This window comes from Anolis carolinensis, chromosome 4 (genome assembly GCF_035594765.1).
Source record: "Anolis carolinensis isolate JA03-04 chromosome 4, rAnoCar3.1.pri, whole genome shotgun sequence".
Classification (NCBI taxonomy): Eukaryota; Metazoa; Chordata; class Lepidosauria; order Squamata; family Dactyloidae; genus Anolis; species Anolis carolinensis.
In genome coordinates this window covers 19,927,394-19,950,356 of record NC_085844.1, presented here as the reverse complement: position 1 = coordinate 19,950,356, position 22,963 = coordinate 19,927,394, and the positions used below count along the sequence as shown (strand labels likewise).

At 38.7% G+C, this 22,963-nt stretch overlaps 2 protein-coding genes across 3 annotated transcripts in view; one reads left to right on the top strand and one right to left on the bottom strand.

Moving 5' to 3' along the window:
• The window catches only part of slc30a8 (solute carrier family 30 member 8), a 97,625-nt gene extending 96,809 nt beyond the window's left edge, over window positions 1–816 (bottom strand). The window contains exon 1 of one of the 2 annotated variants that reach the window (XM_062980068.1): window positions 735–816. In XM_062980068.1, the coding sequence (XP_062836138.1) occupies window positions 735–748 (14 nt within the window). In that variant the 5' untranslated portion in view covers window positions 749–816. The remainder of the gene's footprint in view (window positions 1–734) is intronic. The other variant, XM_062980067.1, reaches the window with a different exon arrangement.
• Window positions 275–21,436, top strand: med30 (mediator complex subunit 30). The gene is made up of 5 exons (XM_003219439.4): window positions 275–472; window positions 4,214–4,410; window positions 6,344–6,502; window positions 7,223–7,333; window positions 21,160–21,436. Exons 2-5 carry the CDS (start codon window positions 4,237–4,239, stop codon window positions 21,253–21,255), a joined length of 540 nt encoding a protein of 179 aa, XP_003219487.1. The 5' UTR covers window positions 275–472; window positions 4,214–4,236; the 3' UTR covers window positions 21,256–21,436.
• The last annotated feature ends 1,527 nt before the right edge of the window (window positions 21,437–22,963 follow it).

Below are 22,963 nucleotides of genomic sequence, written 5' to 3'. Positions count from 1 at the left end.
AATGCGCTTTAAAATACACTCACTTAAATTATCCTTATCTGCCAAGAATGTTAGGGATGCAGTAAGAAGGAATTGAAAGTGTTCATGCTCCTATGCACATGCGCACTACACACGGAGCCTCGCCTCTATAAAGCATTCGTGGCTCTACGCACACGCGTATCGCAAATCCATAAGGCGCCGGAACGCTGTACGGAAAAAACATGGCTGCCTTATATAGATGACTAGGAGGGAGCCATGTTTTTTCCTCTCCGTACAATTCAAGGAAGCGGAAACTACGGCGTGCCAGCTGATAGGGCGGGCACTTTGCATTTGGATTTGTGGCGACCTGTTTGGGGTTGTTTTGTTACAAAAGGGGGCAACTCTAAAAACGCTCGTTGCCAGGGCAACAGGAAGCCGACCGGCCTAGCGAAGGGAGGAAGGGGAGAAGGCCCAGGCTGTTTGGTCAACTCGAAGGATCAGCACTCGAGCCCAGGTTTGTGGACACGTGTATTTTCTGTCTCGTGGAAATGTAGATACATGCTTGCCAAATTGAGGGATGTACTTTTTTTTAAAAAGCATGCTGATTTTGTAAGCATTTGCTTCATCAAATACACTTTCCTCCCTCACAACTTGCTTTCACGTTTTTACTTAGTGTGTACTTTGCTTTGAAATATATTTACTTTGACACACGCACACACATACAGATACATAAATACATACAAATACAACTAATTTGTATATTACCAGTACATTACCTTTGCAGAAGCATACGAGTCGCTCAGCATCTCACTGAATATTTGTTGCGTTGTTGTATGTTTTCCGGGCTGTATGGCCATGTTCCGGAAGTATTCTCTCCTGACGTTTCGCACACATCTATGGCAGGCATTCTCAGAGGTTGTGAGGTCTACTGGAAACTAGGAGGTTTATATATCTGTGGAAAGTCCAGGGTGGGAGAAAGGACTCTTGTTTTTTGGAGGCCATTGTGACTGTTGTAGTTAATAACCTTAATTAGCATTGAATAGCATCATCTCCTGGCTTCTTCCTGCCTGGGGGCATCCTTTGTTCAGAGTCGTTAGCTGCCCCTGGTTGATTCATATCTGGAACTCCCCTGTTTTCAGAGTGTTGCTTCTTATTTACTGTTCTGATTTTTGAGTCTTTTTAATACTGGTAGCCAGATTTTGTTCATTTTCATGGTTTCCTCCTTTTTGTTGAAGTTGTCCACATGCTTGTGGATTTCAATGACTTCTCTGTGTAGTCTGACATGATAGTTGTTGGAGTGGTCCAGCATTTCTGTTTTCTCAAATAATATACTGTGTCCAGGTTGGTTCATCAAGTGCTCTGCTATGGCTGATTTCTCTGTTTGAGTTAGTCTGCAGTGCCTCTCATGTTCTTTGACTCGTGTTTGGGCGCTGCGTTTGGTAGTCCCTATGTAGACTTGTCCACATAGGGGCTACCACTGAGAAGTCCCTGTCTCTCGTCCCCACCAATCGCACTTGCTAAGGTGGTGAGATCAAGAGCAGGGCTTCCCCAATGATCTTAACCTCCGAGGTGGATCATAGAGGGAGATATGTTTGGACAAGTAAGCTTGGCCGGGACCGTTTAGAGCTTTATAGGCTAATGCCAGCACTTTGAATTGTGCTCGGTAGCAGACTGGCAGCAGTGGAATTGATGTAAGAGGGGTGGTATGCCGCTTCCGTGAGCAATCTGGCTGCCGCCCGTTGAACTAATTGAAGCTTCAGAACAGTTTTCAAAGGCAACCCCACATAATGTGCCAAGAGGAAGATGCATCAAGCCAACCCTGACCAGGACTACCTTCCATCTGGAAACCAATGTCCTCACTGTGAAAGAAGAATAGGGCTGTAGCGCTACCTATGAACCCACCACCAAGCCACAACACTTGGAAGGCCATCGTATTAGGACGAGTGATCGGCTAAGCATGCACACACACACACACACACACACACACACACATATATATATAGGTTTTCCACTGACATTAAGTCCAGTCGTGTCCGCTTCTGGGTGTTGGTGCTCATCTCTATTTCTAAGCCGAAGAGCTGGCGTTGTCCGTAGACACCTTCTATGTCATGTGACTGGCATGACTGCATGGAGCGCCATTACCTTCCTGCCAGAGCGGTACCTATTTATCTATTCACATTTGCATGTTTTTGAACTTTATTTATTTATTTTATTTATTTCGTGTCAAAAGCATTGGTACAGCAAATACATTTCAAATAATGGAAATAAAAGAAAAAAGAAAAGAAATCACAAGCAACTAAATAGTTTTGGACCAAAAGCGGGCAACAGCAACCGCATTGTCTGTAGCTTTAAACAACTCCTCCTTCGTACATGAGGCAGGGCATTGTGGGCAAGCATACATATGCTGAGTTGTTTGTTCAGCTCCACAGTCACACAAGGTGGAGGATTCCTCCAGGTAGTGCCACCTTGCCAAGTTGTCTTTTGATCTGCCCACTCCACTTCTGAGTCTGTTCAGGGACTTCCAAGTTGCCCATTCCTGGTTTGCCCCTGGAGGAAGACCCTCTTGGGGGGCCATCCAGTTAGAATTGCCAGGTTTAGCTGCCCAGAGAGACACCCTTGCTGTTGCTGGAGGAACATCAAGAGGAGTGGTGGTTCTCATGAAGCTCTTCCTTGATTTGAGTCTGGTGGGAGGAGGGTGATAGCCATGCAGTGGGTGGCTTTCACAATGTTCGACCTTTTTTCTCTCACCGTTAGCAGCAACTTCCCGTCGCACGTCAGGAGGGGCAATGCCAGCTAGCTTGTAGAGTTTATCAACAGGTGTAGGTTTAAGGCATCCCGTGATGCCAGTTTTCGAACTGCTAAGTTGGCAGAAGCTGGGGCTAACAGCGGGTGCTCACTCTGCTCCCTGGATTTGAACCTTTCGGTCAGCAAGTTCAGCAGCTCAGTGCTTTAACACGCTGTGCTACCCGGGGGGCCCATATATACATACACACACACACACACATATATATACACACACACATACAGCGCATATATACTTGTAATATACAAATTACAATTTGTAATTGTAATTTGTAATATTCCTAGAGAAATCTTACCCACATATTTAAAGTTAAATATCTTATATATATATTTACAAAGTTATGGGTATATATTACAAACTATAATTTGTATTGTACAAATATCTCTCTGTGTGTGTTTGTAAATATTTACATATAATAAATACTTCTTCATAAATATGTGGGTAAGATTTCTTTAGGTGTAAAGAAAGGGCATTATGAAAAGGATGAAGGAATATTTGTATTCTGTATTCTTAAAACTGCACCAGACTAAAAAACCAAATTATTAACAGAACAAAAAGAGCAAGAATAATATGTTTCAAGTGCTCAAAGATATTACAACATGAACTACTACAACAGTGTCTAAACAATACGGACTACTACAACTTCTAAAAGTAATTCCCAACAATATATCTATACGTCCTAACATACAACCTGTCTCTGCATAAAGCAGATATTATTACACCTCTTTTAGTAAGCCATTCATATTAATATTCAGTAGTCATTAATTCATCATTTGTTTTTTCTCAAGATGTCTATCAAGATGTTTTCTCTCTAATCAATTTGCCCATTTCTATTAACTTATAGTTAGTGGGTTTAAATTCTTCTTAAATTCTTCCTATAGGCTTTCAAAGCACTTTTAATCCACTGATATGAAACATACACCTCTGTTGAAATGCACTCAAGAATTGTGCAGGAATATCTGACCTTACTTAATCGAAACTGAGCATCGACTGAAGTGATAAAAATTATCAAATCAGTGAAAAAACTGTGTGTTATGGCATCTTTGTAGTTTGTCAATTTTTTTCTCGAATTAATACAATACATGAAAAGCAGCTACAATATTGAAAAACATTTTACTGCTATTGCAAGGTGCAAGTTTTACAAGGTCTTTCACCTTGTCTGTTAGAGTGCTGATGCCTCACCAAACTGCAAATCCCAGGATTCCATAGTCTGGATACAGCCTTTCTGTTATAAGGAGCCTGCTGAAATTAAGTTTAGACAGGCATGGCCAAACTTTGGACCTCCAGGTGTTTTGGGCTTCAACTTCCACCATTCCTAACATCTGGTAGGCTCTTAGGAATGGCGGGAGTAAGTCCAAAACACCTGGAGAGCCAAAATTTGCCCATGTCTGGCTTAGATCCTCCAAATCCATTGTATGTAGTCTTGAGACTCCCTTTTCTTTCTCTCCATAGTCTGCTTTTGCAAAGACAGCACAATGTCTACACCACCTCTAGCTGGAGCAGGAATGCCTCCTGGCCCATTTTCAGGACCTCAAGCTCAAGCTGCACGGGAGGTGAACACGGCTTCTCTGTGTCGCATTGGTCAGGAAACGGTGCAGGACATTGTATTTCGCACCATGGAAATCTTCCAGCTGCTGAGAAACATGCAGGTGAGTACGTTGGCATCAGCAACCAGGGTCGTCCTCCTTTAAATACAAGGTGGTTCCAAAAGATGGACCCGAATTGAAATTATTATAACTGTCCAACCTTGAGCTACACATGAATGAAACTTTTACCACATGAGAGGGTCCTGGAAACATGTCAAAACTGCTTTTTGTAAACAGGCCTTCTGTGTATAAATTTGAGTATATATCCAGCGTTGGCCAGGTGTCAGAGGGGCCGCTGTCTACCTGCTTTCTCCTTTCTCCAGCTCTGAGAAGGCCTACCCCACAATATCTCCATCACAACACTCTAGCAACTCCTTCCTTTCTCTTCTTCCCCTCATTTCCTAGCAGCCACCAAGCTGCTTTCCCTTTCTTTCCCAGTAACCTCACAGAGAGCCACTTCACCTAGCAACAGCACTTTGCTCCTTTTATTTCTGCTGCTCAAAGTTCTTTTATTTCAAACTCCTCAATTATTTTAAGTTGGTAATGAAGGATATGTGTGCCAAGTTTGGTCCAGATCCATCAAGCCATGTATGAGGCTTTGTGGTACAAATGTACAAACCAACATAAATGCATACTTTGACTTATACATAGAGGTGATCATCTCAATTTATGTATTTATTTGTTTATATAATATCATCAGAGTACAGGGCATTTTATCAGTAAAAGAATAAAGCAACAACTAATCAGCACTGCCAAAGACATACAATCCAAAATACACACACCCTCACATATACATGTAGGAAAAGAAATAAGTAATACAAAGCTGTTTAATACCATTATAAAAAATGTTATCCAGGTAGAATTTTTTTAATCTATCTACTTCATAATATGAAGCAAACTCACAAATATGTATAATAACAAAAATATACAAAATCATCAAACAATATTAAACTAAAATTCCATGTGGATAGTAGCCGAATCACAACAGTTGATTATATTTGCATCCTGTATTTACTCCAAGGAGTCCTGGATACATACATCAATAACAAGCAATCATTATGCCATTTACTATCACAACCTCCCCCCCCCCCAAAAAAAAGCATTATTAGAAGAATAACAATGGGGGTGGGTTTGTTTTGGTTTTTAAAAAATATATATTTTATTATTGCTCCTTAATACATTTTACCACATTTACACGTATTTCAGTTAGGTGCGAATATTCATAAACCTTATTAGTGTTTATATTTATTTGGTGCAATTACATCTAGGATATTTTGTATCCAGCATTCCTAGGTGTTATTCATTTCTTTTATTTATATCTTAAACTTTTACATATCCTTTTTCTTATTGACATTTACTGCTAAATTTCCAAGCAGACAATAATAACAAATAGAGAAAAATAAAATAAAACTCGCATATTATCCCCCTCATGACCCAACTCTCCAACCACATTTTCCACTATATTGTTATCTTTACCCATGTGTACAGTTCTTTCTTTCTTCATAATATTTGTATTGGCTTTATCAGTTTTTACCCATTCGATATATTTGTTTTTTGTTTTCTCTATTTTTTCCTCTTGTGTATCTTCCTTGGTTACACTTGACATAATTTGGAATTGCACCTGTACATATATGTAATTGTTTCAGTTCTCAAACATCCACTTTTTTATAATCTTTCCACACCCATGCAATTACTGTTTGTCCAGCTCACATCATAGTTTGAAACAGTTCTTGTTCCTTTCTATTAATTCTCTTGTTTCCTTGGGGGGTAGGTTGAAGTAGTAAATGACATAATGATTGCTTATTATTGAGATCAGGGTAGATGAAATTCAAATAAATAATATTGAGGGAAAAACAGAACAAGCTATTAATAGCGTAGTTCAGAGAGTGGTTGTCAGAAACTGTCATGCCTGTCAGCAAAGTAATATTTTTTTTCTCTCTGTCTGTTTTGAAAATGGATATGATATGAACATTTTTGTTTCATTTGAATATTACAGCTTCCAAACGGTGTCACCTATCATACAGGAACCTATCAAGACAGACTAGGAAAGCTCCAAGAACATCTACGCCAACTCTCCATTCTTTTTAGGAAACTGAGATTAGTGTATGATAAATGCAATGAAAACTGTGCGGGGCTTGACCCTATTCCAATAGAGGTAGGTGGAGATTGATAGGCAGCAATGCTTACATGTGGAGTGGGCAGACTTCAGATATACAGAACCTGCTTTATTGTTTATTAGATGCCCAAATTTACCAACTGAAGCTGAGTAAGCAAGGCATGCAGATACATATTTTGAGTTTTAAATTTAGAACACATAGAAATATGGATACCAATGAGGAATGGCGCTCAGTTTCAAAAATCTGCTTCTTACACCTTTGCTTCTGGTAACTTATTTTTCATTTCAGCAATATAATGTAGGGTGGGAGGTCATAAAGTTGCTACCTTCTGAAATGATTAGCAAGGTTTCTTTAGCCTTTCAATCAACTAATCAAGAACACACAGAGATCCAGAGCTAGTTTTTGACCAGCCCAAGATTGTGCTTTGTATTCTGGAAATTTTAAAAACCTGCTGTGAACCATTTTCTCTTGTGGCTTACATGAATAGCTGTATTTTATAACTCCATATTTCCAGTTTATGCCCCTTGTCAATGGTGGAGAACATTTTAAGGAAGATAAAAGTATTTGTTAAAGGGTAGCAATCTTAACTTTCCAAAAAACTGATAGATGTAAATAGAAATGAAATTCAAAAGCTAGTATTCCTATAAAATTCTTTATTTCTCTTGGCTGAAGTGTTTTAGGTATACATTTTCACTCATGAATCCACAAGAAGCTCACAATATGTTTTATTGCATATTGCACTTTGTTCCCATTTGCAGCAACTTATTCCTTATGTTGAAGAAGATGGCTTCAAACATGATGATCGGGGAGCAGCCAGCCAGCTCCTCTTTGCCAGTGAAGAGAGAAGGGAAATCATGGAAGTGAACAAGGTAAACATTTAGACAAGACTTGAGAGCAGGAGAATTGGCTGTAGGAAGCTTCATTTACTGGTTTACTATATTCACTAGATTTCTTGTGTATTTAACATATATATTTGACTCACTGTTAATAAACAATCTAGAGTGGTGGAGGGAGGCAACTTTGTAGTCTTGGGGCTATATATACCCCTATATCACTGTTTCTTAAACTGTGGGTCCTGACCCCAAACAGTGTCCCCTTTCCTCAATGTTGGGTTCCAGATAAAATTGGCAACAGGAAAAATTATCTGAATATTACCTAATGGCTGTTTTAGAGATTTATAAGAATCTGTTGGCAATGTTTGGAGTGGTCTCTGTTGAAGATGCTTCAGCTGTGATTCATAAATAAGAAAATCTGCCTGTTTAGCAAACCTTACAAATACTTTGTTGTCAGTAAATGTTTGATTTGTATAGCTATTTTATATAACTATATAGCCAAGGTCATGTAAAAAAAGTATTGAGCCCAAAGAGGCAGTGAGTGGAAAAGTTTCAGAAGCCCTGCCATAGCTCATGGAAGACTATGCCTAGCCATGCTCCTGGCACTGCAGTTTTGTTTTTAAATCAGGCACCTCCCTTGGAGGGTGAGCGACTTTCTTGCTAAGCTTTGTTCCCCTGAGCTATTTTAGAATTAGAGTGCATCTTTTTCCAAAACCAGACGTAAATAGAAGTCAATTCTGGTTTTGCAAAAAGCTGCCCCATGTCCTAAAACAATTGGAGCTAAAACTATAGTGAAATTGCCCTCACTTCATCAAACAAAAGTGGGTGAGGCCTCTTGTTGTTTACTTTCAAGTCATCACTGACTTATGGAAACCTTGTGATAGGTGAACCTATTACAAGGACTTCTTAGCAAGATCTGTTCAGAGAGAGTTAATTTTTTTCTAAGACTGAAATGGCATGACTTGCCCAAGTTCTTCCAGTGTGTTTCCATGGCTGAGCAGGGATTCAAAATCTAATCTCCAAAGCAGCAATTTATTGCTCAAACCATTACAGCACAGTGACTCTCTGTGGAAGACTAGGAGGCCACATTAGATCCCCAGAAGAGTTGGGAGGCTGCAACCGTCCAAAAACTCATTTAAGAGCGCCTTTTCTGTCCTTATTTCACTATTCCACTGTGATTTCTTTCTTTATTAAATAAATGCATGTATTTGTTTGGCACAATCAGAATATAGAAAGTGTTTAAATGAATGATTGCCTCATGTGTGACCAGCTGTCAGTGTCACCAGCAACTCTGGCTGTTTCACTATCCTAAACTGTCTGACATATTTGAAGAGAGATTCTCATTCCTCTATATATAGTATTTCCATTTATTTGCCAGGAGTGCTTTCCTTTGAAATAACAAATATCCTAATTCAAATGATTTCCTTCCAATGAAATAAGTTTGAGCCAAAAAAAAACCCCTTTCATGAGCAAAAATGGCAGAGTGACAGTTTCCTGCAGCATCCCATCCTTGGAAGTAATTCCTTGGCCCCAATTGCTGCATAGTATCCAAGGATTATTTGGATTAGAATAGGAGATAACTTATTGAGTCTTCTGTTCTACTGATGGAAGCCTGTGTTGGATCAAAGAGTCTTCTATCATTAGGATATCTTATCCTTGAGTTTATAGGAGGCTTAACCACTCCAAATGCTTCATAGTGTTTGCCATTAGCTAGTGCTTTTTGGTGTATGCCTTCATTTCATGCTGCACTTGAAATAGACTGTTAGGCCAGAAACCTTGGGAATTCATGAAGATGGTGGCTGAACCATTAAAAACATAACAATGCAAAATGGAAAATTTAGACAAAACAATTGGAAGTGCTGTCTAGTCTTTGGCAAAGTCTGACTAAAATGCTGGGAAGATGTGAAGCCTTTGAACTACCTTAAGTTCTACATAGTGTTTTTACAAGTTGGTAGTCTTAAGAGATCTCAATGTTACGTGTTTTGTTAACCATCAGAAGGAAGGACACATTGTTCTAACCACTGAAAGTCTGCAGAATGATAAAAAACAAACCCCGTAAGTATCTCTTGCAAAGGCAAGCTTTAGCTGCAGCAAAGGAAACTGTGTGAAAAACTGTCGCTATTTCTGGGGAGGAAATGTGCTCTTTATGTTAAAAGCTGGCTTCATATTTTGAGCCTTGCTATAAATGCACACTTGCCAATTCACGTCCAAGTCCATATGGCTGTCAAATTAGCATTTATTTTGGAGTTCCTTGAGAAGTGCAGTATATCTGAGCTATTTGCCTATGTGATTTACCCTTCAGTTTGCAAAGGTAATTTCAGAAATTAAGCCAAACCAGAAAACATTGTCATTGGAGAATAGTGAATAAGTTGAGGAAAGGTGGAACAAAAGGACTGATTCAGTTCATTAGGTGTACTTCTTTTACACAAGGTCCATGGAAAGGAACAAGTTTATCACCTGCATGTACCTTGGCAAACAGCATGTGTTTGTCTTTCAATAACAAAAGAGAAATAAATATAGTGACTCCTTTAAAGATTACTGTACGTATTCTACTATGACTCATCAGATGCCCAAAGTATTCTGAGTTCACATGCATAAATGAATGCATTTGTACACAAATACTGATACCGAAAAACAACCATTATAAGTAGTTTAGCCAAACTGCTATAAAGAGGTGCAAAAGATCTATGACTGGATGGCTTCAAGTTGTGTCTGACTTATAGCAACCCTAAATCCTACTGAGTCATATTTTTTTGATTTCCCCTTGTCACCTAGTAGTTTTCTGTTGCCAAAAGTGGGGACTTGAACCCTGGTCTCCAGATTTATAGTCGACTACATTGTATTTTGACAAGTGACTAGATGGTAAGGAGAAAGATTTCACATGAGAAAACAACATTCACCACTACATCTCTATACAAAGCTCAATTTAGCTCTACCTGAAGAAAGCCAGTGTGGTGATTTGACTGTGTTCAGAGACTATGACTCTGAATCCCTGCTCAGCCATGAAAATCCATTGGGTGACCTGAGACAAGTCACAAACTCTCAGCCTTTGAGGAATGCAAAATCAAACCTGCTCTGAAAAAAATCTTACCAAACCACCTCTTGCTCCCATGATAGCTTGTCTTAAGGTCGCTATAGGTGGAGCCTCCGGTGACGTAGTGAATTAAAGCCTTGTGACTTGAAGGTTGGGTTGCTGCCAGGTTCGAATCCCACCCGGGATTCCCAGCTCGGGACATGAGAGAAGCCTCCCACAAGAATGCTAAAAACATCAAAACATCCAGGTGTCCCCTGGGCAACGTCCTTGCAGACGGCCAATTCTCTCACACCAGAAGCGACTTGCAGTTTCTCAAGTCGCTCCTGACACGAAAAAAAGATCGCTGTAGGTCAGAATCAATTCAAAGGCAAATCTTGCCAAGAAAATCACATAATAGGTTCTCCCTTAGATCTATATATATAAAAGAGTGATGGCATCACGGCGACCCACAAAACAACAAAACTACAGGCCCCCCAACCTCGAAATTTGACAACATAACCCATCATCCACGCCTCTAGGTTGATACAACAAAAAGAAAAGAAAAATAAAGTCCTAATTAGAGAGAGAGGAATAATTGCTTTTATCCAATTGCTGCCAGTTAGAAGGCTAAGCTCCTCCAACTTGGTCTCCTAGCAACCCAATAAAAAATAATAAAAACACTAAAAAATAATTAAAAACACTAAAAGATGAATACAAAAAAATACTATAATAACAGAAAATAACTAAAAATAATACAAGAAAATAATAAAATAGAATAAATAAAAAGATAACTTACAATAAAATTAATTAAAAAATACAAATAACGTCAAATAAAAATTACACAACAATTTTTAACCAATACCACCACCACTTTGCCACAGCAACGCGTGGCCGGGCACAGCTAGTACATTATAAGTTATAAATGACTTCAAGGCACTCAACACAAATCTCTTTCATTTCTTGACCTTTTAGGCCCATAACCTCCTTTGTCCATGTTGTGTATGTGAAATATGTCCACTGACAAAAGTAGTTCATCCAGCAGGTCTCTGTTTCTGACATCTTTTGTCACAATAAATCTGTTAGTCTTTAAAAAATCACACTACTTCTTTTAGTTTGTCATCAGCTTAAATAATTAAAAGTATCTTGGAAGAACTAAGAAAACCATACAGGTTGACATTTCAGCTTCTGTCATTGCCAATTAGTGAGAAGGATGGTATAAAAAACTTGTGTTTCCACAGAGGCAAATATCTAGATGCAAGAAAAATAAAAATCTGTGCATTTAAGAGGAGGGAAGCAACACTATCATTTTTCTCGAACACTATGGTTTAACATTATCTACACCAGGCATGGGCAAACTTAGGCCTTCCCGGTGTTTTGGACTTCAACTCCCACAATTCCTAACAGTTTACCAGCTGTTAGGAATTGTGGGAGTTGAAGTCCAAAACTCCTGGAGGACCAAAGTTTGCCCATGCCTGATCCACACAGTAGAATTTAATATAGAGAACCAGCATGGTGTAGTGGTCTGAACATTGGACTAGGACTCTGGAGAACAGAGTTTAAATCTCCACTATGGGATGGAAACACATTGCATGTCTTTGGGCAAGTCATACTCTCAGACTTGGAGAATGGCAAAGGCAAAAAAGCCCACTGAACAAACCTTGCGAAGAAAAAACCCGTGATATGCTTCAAGTCAGAAATGAAGGCACACAACAACATTTAATATAGTATGAATTTATGCATACTCCATATGCGGTTTTTAAACTATTAACATACTTCAGTGTTCTTCATGGGTTATCCTGATAGCTTTGTGACATATTTTTGTCCTTGCTGTTTTATTTGAATGCTAATTTGTTTACCATCCTTCTTGGTGTGATCTCGCACAAGGAATTTCATAAATCTTTATGATGTTACTTAAGATGTTTTAGCCTGTTATCATTGGATTGAAGTTTTCGCTTTGAAGCTTTGATACTAACTTCTTACTTTATATACTTTTAAATGCTTCATTATACTCTCCAGGTTTTCAAAATAACTGTTGAAGAGGAGGTGGATTTTTTTCAAAAAATAGCTGTGGATAAATATTTATCAGTTTCTACAGAAGAAGCTGTTTAACTATTTCCACAGTTTAGAATTTAGCATTTCTGCTCTCATCTAACAAATATTCAGATATAGCTGTGCATCAGCAGTAACTGAATATTCTTCCAATACACTGCACAGTTAGCAGTCTCAAATTTTAAGTCTGGGACTGAAAATATTTCACATAAGAACTTTTCACTTTCACTTTATCTTTCATCGTCCCCCCGCTCCCCCCCCCCCCAAAAAAAAACCAAGCCCAGCAATACAGACATGGGTGTTTGCCATATTTTGAAATAAGCACATGATTTTCCAGTGAAATAGCTCCCATATACAGTGTTCCCTCACTACTTCACGGTTCACTCTAAAAGACTATTATAAATCATAAAAAATTACAATTTACAGCCTGAGGAAGGGAAGAAGGAGAAGCCAAAGAGAGAGAAAAAGAGCCCAAGCGTCAACGGGAGGAGAAGGAGGCGATTTATCAACACACGATTGGTTGATAAAGACTTAAAATAGGGTATAACTACTAAAATAATGTATAAATATTAAAATAAATACAGTGCCCCTACTTCATGGATTTTCACTTATTGCGGGTGGTCCTGGAACCTAATCCCAGCGATAAGTGAGGGAACACTGTACTTCTCAATATTTAGTTCACACTTTCTAATCAGTAAAGAAACAGAATCCAAGTGCACACTGGACTGACTTTACTGGAAGTCGTATTTTCCTTATACTATATTGTATACAGGATGTGCATAATGCTGTATAAACTGACACTCCTCCTTCATTTTAATCATTTGACTACACGTGAATCGTATTGCCTCAACTCTAGTGGTAGCATATTTTTTAAGCACCATAACTTAGCATATGCATGATCCAAGACTCTTTAAAAGAAAATTTAATATTAATTTTTAGGCACACATAAGCAGACCTAAAACTGGTCAGCTCACATTTAAAAGCGCTATCGTTTTTTGTCAGCTTATTCACCATCAGAATGGGGGAAGAAATATTTCACTTACGTTTCTTCAGACAGCAGACTGAGTTTGTAGGTCTAAGCAGTTGCAAGCAAATCTCTCTTTTCCTTCCCTTTAACAATCTGAAAATAAATCTGGTCGCTCACTGAGATATTCCCATCATCATCTGAGTAATTTAAAATCTGTCACTTCCTTTTGCCAAAAGAGCCTACTTTTTAAATTAAAGAATTTGGCGGGGAGAGCTTACAGGAACTATGTTCTCAATGTTTCTCCCCTTTAATTAGTCATATGGGACTGAAATGTCAGTTTACTTCTGTATCATTTTATTGACATATATTCCACTTTTCTGTGTAGCATTCAGTGTGTCTTGATGCTACTTTAACACTGCCTGTCTTCCTTAAGTATTATGTGAAATCTCAGAATAACTATTGGTGTTGCTCCATGGGCAAAGTTTTGTAAGAATATATAAGGCCCTGTGGTGTGTGATTACTATGTCTGTGAACATCAGAGTTGGCTGGAAATGTTGTTAGCTTTTACTGCTTTTACTTCTGGATCGCATGCCATTGATAGTAATAGAAGCTATTGACTTCAGGTACAGTTCTCAGGATCACATCACTGTACTTTGTGCACTATTCTTCTTTCCTACCTGGATGCAGTAAATGTAATGATTTTGCCAGTTATTTGGGAAGATGGAGGAGCATAGAAGGCCAGTGGAAAAACTCTTCCTGAGTGAATTGGAGCTTTTGAAACCCCTTTCAGTGGAGCCGAGGCTCACAGATTAAAGCACTTCAGTGTGGATTTATTAGCACAAATGAAACAATCTGCCTTTCATATCTCCCAGTTCCCATTGACTTGGCTTCAGTTTCAGTGAGAGTAGGTGGTTAGGCTGCAAATGAATTTTCCCAGCAACAATATATTTTTATGTTCAATCTGTTATAAGTCAAAATGTTTCAGAGTAGTTTGGTCTTAAATGAAGAGTTCTGCAAATGTCATACTATAGGTGTAGATTAAAGCTGTTAGGTCTGATTTGCTGATATAGAACAAGACAACTACTTCTGTATCTGGACCATTATTTGAGTTCATGGCTACAGATTGCCATTGATAAACTCAAATTGTGCAACTACACTACTTTTTAAAGAGCACTGTCTCTGGTTGGGCACTGTCTCCCAGTGGTTCCTTTCATGAGTTTGGAGGAAGACCACGAAGTGTTTCATTGGTTCACATGCTGCTCATTGCATGTCACGAGTGACAACTCAATGTATCACTCCACCTAATCAATACAGGTAATGATGCTTATAGTATTTGGCTGTACAGATCCTCTCATGTGTACAAGCCTGGCTTTATAACAACTCTAACACAATGACTAGCTATATCAGTCTGAATACATGAACAGAGGTCATAATTCTTTTAAAATAGAAAGAAACAAAATAGAAAAGGTGTCACTTGTCTACTGCCAGAAAAAAGGCTCATACATACAAATAAATGTTATTAAAATGTGTTTACTTATAACCATCGCTATGGCTTTGTGATGTTAGCATTTTCTACATTGCCTCATGAAATCATTAACATCTTGGAACATTTTACTATAGACTGGCATGCCTTAGTGTCTCCACAAGGTACCTCCCTAGCACATTCTGGGAGAAATAACAAAGAAAATCTTTTTGAAAGTTCTACTTTTTAGGACCTTTTTTGAAATGGAAATTATGCAGATAACTTGAATTTGATTTCCCCTAGCCTAGCACATTATTCCTACTGCAAAATTTGATGACGTTGGGAAAATTGGTATCTCCCTGCAAGTTAACTGTGGTAGTGTTTTTCTAGATATCAATAGCTGAAATTTAAATTTAACAATTCTAAATCATTTTTCTACTAGTGGAAGTCTTACTGCTTTGTCCATTGGACTTTGTAAGAATTCAGGTAAAATATATTCTTCATCAGCCATTTTTTACTTTTCCCAACCCTGTGCAGGCTGTATCACCACTATTTTCAGGAAATCAAATGAAATTTTGGTCATTTTCATTTAGTACTGAAGATAATTTTTAACCATTTTGTGGGCCAGTGTTATAGTGCAAAATTGTGCTTCCTGCAGTCATTTTTGTCTGAAAAATATCCCAAGAGGAGCCTGGTTTGGGAGGACTGAGGACCCAAAAGCTAAATGCATTTTCTTTGAACCACACAATATCCACATCTTTCTACATCCAGATACTCCTTGCTGCATCTGCCCATTTACTTGGGTTTACACAGCTATAGTTTACAATATGAGGGGAAAAATGATATGTTGCAGAAAGTGAGTGTACAAGAGCCATTCTGGAACAGCGAATATAAGCTGTCAGCATTCTGGTAAGATTGAGAATCGGTACTTAAATGCACCACTGGCAATAGGAATCAAAGATTTAAAGCCCAGTAAAAATATCTAACAAGTTATATTTACCAAATATTATCACTGTTACACGAGGAGAGAGTTAACTGCATCAGCAGCAGAGTGGGTGGTAGTGAGTGACAAACGGCACACAAAACGGCAGGAATGTGTGACATGAAAGGTCAGTGAGGATGAATCGAGAAAGGATTCAACAGGATGAACAGGAAAGAGTCTGGGAATTGAAATATATATATTGCTTGAAGTCAGGATGAAGGGACTGGTACATGTTGCAGCCATCTGAGCAAGTCTGGATCTGATTGCTCTCTGGATGAGAGGTTATGTGATAATCCCAGCTGGAACTCAGCAATGGTCAGTAATGGAGAGATCATGATATATCTTATCTCTTCATTGTTCTTGAGACTGTCCTATTCTGAGTAGCTTCAGATTGAGAAAATGACAAAGAATGTTTACCTTTTGGAGGATGTGGGAGACTCAAAGATCTATAGACTTTATTTATTTATTTAATTTATATACCACTCTTCTCCCCCAGGGGAACCAGAGCGGACTTACACAATGGCAAAATTAAATGCCACATATAATACAAAATGTAGTAAAACCAACAATCGTAAAACACACTTAAAACCAATATCATACCCAATTAAAACAGTAAAACACTGTGTGACCGTTACAACAGGGCCAGTAGAATTAGGCCAAAAGTCAGAGCTAGTCCGTATTCAACTTCACATTAATCCAACGAATACATCAGGTCCTATCAACCCATATCCTAGGATGGGCCAAAAGTTTGAGTCCACATCCAGGTCTTCAGCTGCTTCCTAAAAGACATGAGTGAGGGAGCTTCCCTAATCTCTCTTGGTAAGGAGTTCCACAGCTGTGGAGCTACCACCGAAAAAGCCCTGTCTCTCGTCCCCGCCAGCCGCACCTGTGACGGCGGCGGCGGGACCAAGAGCAGGGCCTCACTCGAAGATCTTAATCTGCAGGACGGCTCATAGGGGGAGATATGTTCAGGGGATAGATAGAAAATTGTTGAGGTTCATTGGATTTCATATATCTCTCAAAATTCGGCTGCTTTAAATGTGTTTTTTGTCTGGATGTTCCTTTCACTTGTTTGTTATACTTTTCCACTGTGCTGTTTTCTGATCTTGCATGTAGCTCTTGCACAGGCATTATTTAATATGATACTTGCTAATCTGCTGCTACCACTTCATCCCAAAAGCTAGTTCCCCTCCTTGAAATCACTGCACGCACACGCACACACACACACAAAACCAGGAGAGGACTCAAGTGGCTCATAGGCTGCTTTTTACTCTCTTTACTTAAACACTTCCAAACTCCCAAGGGACGCTACTCTTGACCCCAACCTCTACCCTTCTAGCTGCTCTTGTCTGACAAACTCCTCCCAACCCTCAAAAGCAGGGGTTACCATTTCTACAGAAGTACAGTTCCCAAATTGCCCTTCAGCTACATCTGCTGCATTTTGAGGACAAGAAGGAAATGAGTTCTTGAGGCTTACATTACAATTACTCAAGTCAGACAGTTAAGGATTTGCCTAGATTCAAAAATATTCTGAAATTGAACTTTTAAGGAAGGTCTGTTTTAGCTGACATTCATAGTGTCTAGCAAGGTTATTTAGGAATCTCAGAGAAAGAGGTCTGTTAATATGGACAGTTTTATGCTTAGGATAGATTGGTGCAGTGGTAGCTGTATTGAGATGGCTACTAGGCCAAATGGACCAGTGTTATTTCCTGCCCTTCAGAGGCTAGTAGTGCCAGGGATTGGGCTTCCAATATATTTTTTCCATCTCTTGTGTCATTTATAAAAACTGACATAAGATAAATAGAGTATCCTGGGCATACTTCAATCTTCTACCTTAGCCTGACCTTGATTTCAATTTTGTTGATCCTGGTATGCATAGCTTCAGCTTTGTTGGCTCAGTATCCTGTATTCTGTTTTCTCTGTTGAGGGTGGCACTCTGATTTTTTCCTTCATGGCAGAGTACATCGGCCCTTGGATGTTCAAAGGGCAGGAGTATTTTTAAGTAAAACTACTGGTGTATTGTATTTGAAAACTCACAGATATTAAGAGGTGATACGTGGGTGTTTGTGTATTTTTTGTCATATAGTAGGAAAAACACTAGGCAAATTGGAGCAGCCATTTTGGGCAGTAAATACTTGGATATGAAGAGTTGTAGGAGAACATATCAGTCTGTCCTCTAAGCTAAGTTGTTGTTCTCAGGTGCATCGGAGGAAGCTGTTCCATGACCAGAGCTAAGATAAAGCATGGATGACAGCTTCTACACATAAAATGGTGGAAAAGCAGGAAGATATTGCCCCTTATTTCAAGCAGCTATATATCTTTATCCATCCCTGTATAGTACTGTATACAGGAATGAGTAAATCATGACCCATAGTGTGCATGTAGTCTCAATTTCATCTATACCTCTTCCCCAACTCTTCATAATTTGAGAAGGATTTTTTCAGATGACTAAATCACTGCTATCTAGTGTAGTAGTAACCTCTTAATTCCCACTCCACCCGTTTCAGCCAAAAATGGCCAAATTATTCCAGAACCCCAACTCTTCACATGTGGCAAAGCTGAGCTATGCACTGAGAGTACCATGGGTTTACAACTTCCTTTATCTTTCCCTAAGCATGTGACTAATGCAATCTACAATATACAATGCGCTTGAAATACATCCAGTGTGACCTTACCAGCAAGTCATTTGCAGCCATGGAGCATGCTGCAGTGCTCAGAAGTGCTTTCTCTGTACTTCAAACTATGTCAAGTGTTCCAAAAACAAAATTTAAAAAAGCACTGGAAGCCATGGAGTTTAAAAGTCACAGCATGGTGCAGAGTTCTTTTCACAGTCCAGAGAGGATCCCATAGGGGTAGTTCAGAGGCAAAGCCGCGCAGTGTGTAGCACTAAAATCTGAAGAGTTGCACCCCAGGAAGCACATTCATCGTGTAAAATGTGCCTGAATTGGCATGGCTCCTATCTTCTGCAGCAAATCCACATTGAGCTTGCTAACTAACCTGGGAGGCAAAGTGCTGTGCTGCCAAACCAAATTTAACGTTTATTAGTTTTTGGATGAATTTAAAATGAATTGGAGAGCAGGGTTGGGGGAGAGAGTGAGGATTAAACTCTTTATGCAGAAAGACCTAAGTGACATCACGCTGTGAGAAGAGAGAAATTGCAAAGGCTTCAGTTCTTGCTCCACGTTCAATCACAGTGGAACCATAAACTAAACAATCATTCCTGATCTTGGCAAAACGGAAAAGCTCTGATACAATTTCCCAGTTACGAAAAACACAAAATTGCGGCGACCATTTTCACCCATGGCAACATCAATCACAGATATGACCTATGCCTTTTCTCATTGCGAAATGCCAGCTTGTTTTGAGGTACCAGCTAGTAAGCTTAGGTTGAGAATGGGGCATTTTTAATTGCTTGAGACTTCACTTACTTGAGTTTATTTTTCTCAATTTCCTCATCTTATTAAGGCTACATGCCTCTCTGCAGAAGTACTATTAATCTCAATGGGACTTGTTTCTCCTTGGGTATGATTAGGGCTATACGGTAAATATAATTTAGGCATAGGTAATAAATAAACACTAGGCTCACGCGTGAGGGTTGCCATGTGCAAGAACAATATGTGATGGCTGTGAGTTTTTGTGCTATCAGTGGAAGGATTACTGAACAGAACCTGTGCCAGTTCCTTAGATTTATTTGTGGGTCTTCCAAAACGTAATAGAATTCTGCGTTGTTGGGCATTTTAACTCAAGGGGTTAGTTTCAGCCATAAATCAAGCTTGAGATGTATTGGCAAAGCTATTTGGATGCTGGCACAGCTCTTCACCTAACACTAGTAATCTTTCCTATTTTTAAACTTCATTTTTACCCAAGGTATAGCCTTCTTCATGTATTACTTGGGGAAACAGGGCAGTGCAATTACAGTGGGGTCCTGGGACCTCCTGTTGCCTCTGCCCTAAGGTGGTTAAGGATGCTTTTTCACAGTGAAAAGTCTTTTTGTACATAGATGCCTCCAACATGACTTAGAAGCTATGGAATTATGACTAGCAATATAGGGCTTATGCTAACCTCCTATCAATCAACCTATTCCTTTATCCTAATGGTGAGAAATGTGAGGTCGTTCAGATGTTGTATTACAGCTGCTTTCAGTCCTAGCCAGTATGTGTGATTAATAAAAACATGTTTTAAAAGTCATTACAAAACTGGGGGGTACTGGCCTTTCGTTTCTAAAGTGTTTCTAAAGCCTCTTTAGTGAAAATTTTGTTACTATTTCATTAAAGTAATTGCGCACAGTGGGCGGGCTTCTGAGGCTCCTTTCTCCCCCATTTGTACAGCTATTGCGGTGAAACTTGCCACAATGGTAGAACACATTTACCACTGTCAGCCCATCTAATTTCAGAACGTTTCACTTATCCACGGACTTTTGGGGAATTTTGATTTTTTTATAAACAACATTTTTTTAATAATAAAGAAAATGTGTTCCTAGTTCAAAAGTTATTTCCTATTTAATGGTGTAGTCCTTATTTTGAAAGCAGTTGTTCTACTATAGAAACTTTGTATGGCACGAATGATGTTGAATTGGTTAAGACTCGATGATGAGATATTCAGAGATATTCATTGAAAAATGATCATGCTATAGCATGATGTTCCTCTCACAAAGACAAAGTTTTTGCAGTTTAATAAACTTTTCCCATGTTTTTATAATAGAACCAATTAGGAAATGGCATATACAGTGTATCACCTAGGAACAAAAATCATAATGTAGAATATTCAGGCCATCCAGCCTCTGAACAATATAATAATAATGAAAACATGTTCCTAGTTTGAAAGTGTTATTTCCAGTTTAATGGTGTAGTCTAGTTTCGATTCTAAAGGTTTTGGTGCAGGCCACACCGACATGTTGGCTAACATACAAAGTACAAAGCTAACAAATGTCTTATGACTTACGACGTGATATGACTTTTCTGCAGTAACCTACTAGCCAGTATAGCAATGGATGAAAGGACTTGAATTCTAATAACATATGGAAGCTCACATGTTGCGCATCTTGTCTAGCTCCTGGATTAAAATATGATGGTTGATATGAAAAGATGATTTTGCAAGAATAAAAAAGTTTGTTACAGTTTTAGAATTGCAGAAATTACATAGTCTACTTCTAGAAAATCATACAAGATCTGTTAAAAGAAAGAGCATCCCCAGATGGTGACAAGAGACCTAATTCATTGCTGTTACCAATCATGGGGCCATTAATTTGGGGACGTCTACCTTGATTTGTTTCTCTAGCGATGAGTAATTAATAGACCTCTATGCTACTATGTATTTTCCAATTTCCCCTATTAAAAATCAAACTTTTCCTGAACAAAATGCCAGTGTTGATAAACTCTTTCTTTTACAGAAGCTAAAGCAGAAGAATCAACAGCTGAAGCAAATCATGGATCAATTACGGAATCTCATTTGGGACATAAATGCCATGTTGGCAATGAGAAACTGAAATATGTTTTCTCTCTTTCTCCTTACGGCAGCTGATTTTATTTGTTGAGGGTGGTTAGAGAATAAGTATTTTGTAAGGCAGTCCTTTTCTCTCTCTCTCGCTCTCTCTCTGTTGTCTTTATGCTTTTAAAATAGCCAAATCTTTGTACAGTTAAATTTATATTAAAATGTGTGTAAAGTAATTGTAACCTAGTTGTTCTCTTTTGATTATCAATGTTGAGGGTTTTGGAAAATGTCTGTATGAGATGATTTCGGTTTAAGTTTTATTTTTCAGATCAGGATGGGCAGTTTGTATTGAAACCTAGACCAATTCTCATCTACTTTTAAAATTGTTTCCCCCTTTAGAATACAGATAAAGAATAGCTGCAGAAAAAACTAAAATTATTGGTATAGTCTGGGGTTTCGTTGTAGAACAGAAAATACAACTAAAGCCATTGTGATTTTTTGTAGTGTAGCAAGATGGTTGGCATCTTCTCATCTGTATTATTAATGCAAGCATTGCTGTTTGAAAAGGCCTTATGACTCACCAAAAGATCTCTTGGAAAATCTCAAAAAGAGCTCAGAAGAACTGGTTTTCTTTTCAGAAATGATTCCATTCGTCTCATTACAATTCCTTTTCAAGACTATTCTACTATGCAAACAAAAACCATTTATTTTTCATTTAATTTCTAGAAATAAAAATGAGAAGTTGTAGAAAAAGCAGAGTTCTATGCATGTTAAAGGTGAAAAGATTGGTTAGTCCTGTTCCAGTTTTCACCTGAACAGGTGAGGGTGCAGCCACTATAATGGTCACTCAGATGGACGGTTGTGCCAATCTCCTAATTTTTGAGAAGTGAATGGATTTGAAATTTCCCTTTGAGGACTTTTGTGCTGAATATGCAAAGACAATATCCAAAATGCTGAAATCTAAAGCCCAAATACTTCAGTAGCTGAAATAGCTCTTTCAAAGATTGGACTAACATTGGCTGTCATAGATTGCAGCAGACTTCTAGATTCTAAATCATCTTAATTTTGAAGTCTTAAAGAATCTTCTTGGCAGGGGGTTGGACTGGATGGCCTGTGAGGTCTCTTCCAAGTCTGTGATTCTAATGATAGCAGGAGTCAGCAGAGTGATAATGTGGGAGCAAAGGAAATTGGGCAGATAATTGTTGAATTTCCCCCATTTCTCTCCCACTCCTCTTCGTGTACATTTAGTGTAAAGGTGACAGTTTCTGAAATTCTGCATATCAGTTGTTGGATCTCAAGATCCAACTGAACTGCACTAGCCTCAGCAAATTCACCACCAAAAGTGGATACAAACTTACAAATGGTTTAGTAAAAACCCTTTCAGGGGAAAACATAAGAAGGACCTGCACCTTGTAATGCTTGGAAAAGTCCAGGAGAAGATAATGAATTGAAATGGCATGTATTCAGAGGTCAAGGTCCAGATAGAACTATTCTCCATGAATCTGTCTAATCCAGGAATGGAATACTTACCACCTTGCCTTACTCAGATCATCCCTTTACATTCCATATATTTCCAATGACATCTAGGAATTAAGGTACAAAGCACCCAAGAGCAAGAATGGGAACTGTATGGCCCTCCAGATGTTGAACTGTAGCTCTCAACGTTCATCACCATTGGCTTTGCTATGTAGGTCTGGTGCACCATTTGCAAACATATAGACTGCATCAATAGTACAGTATCTAGACCAAGGGAAGTAACAGTA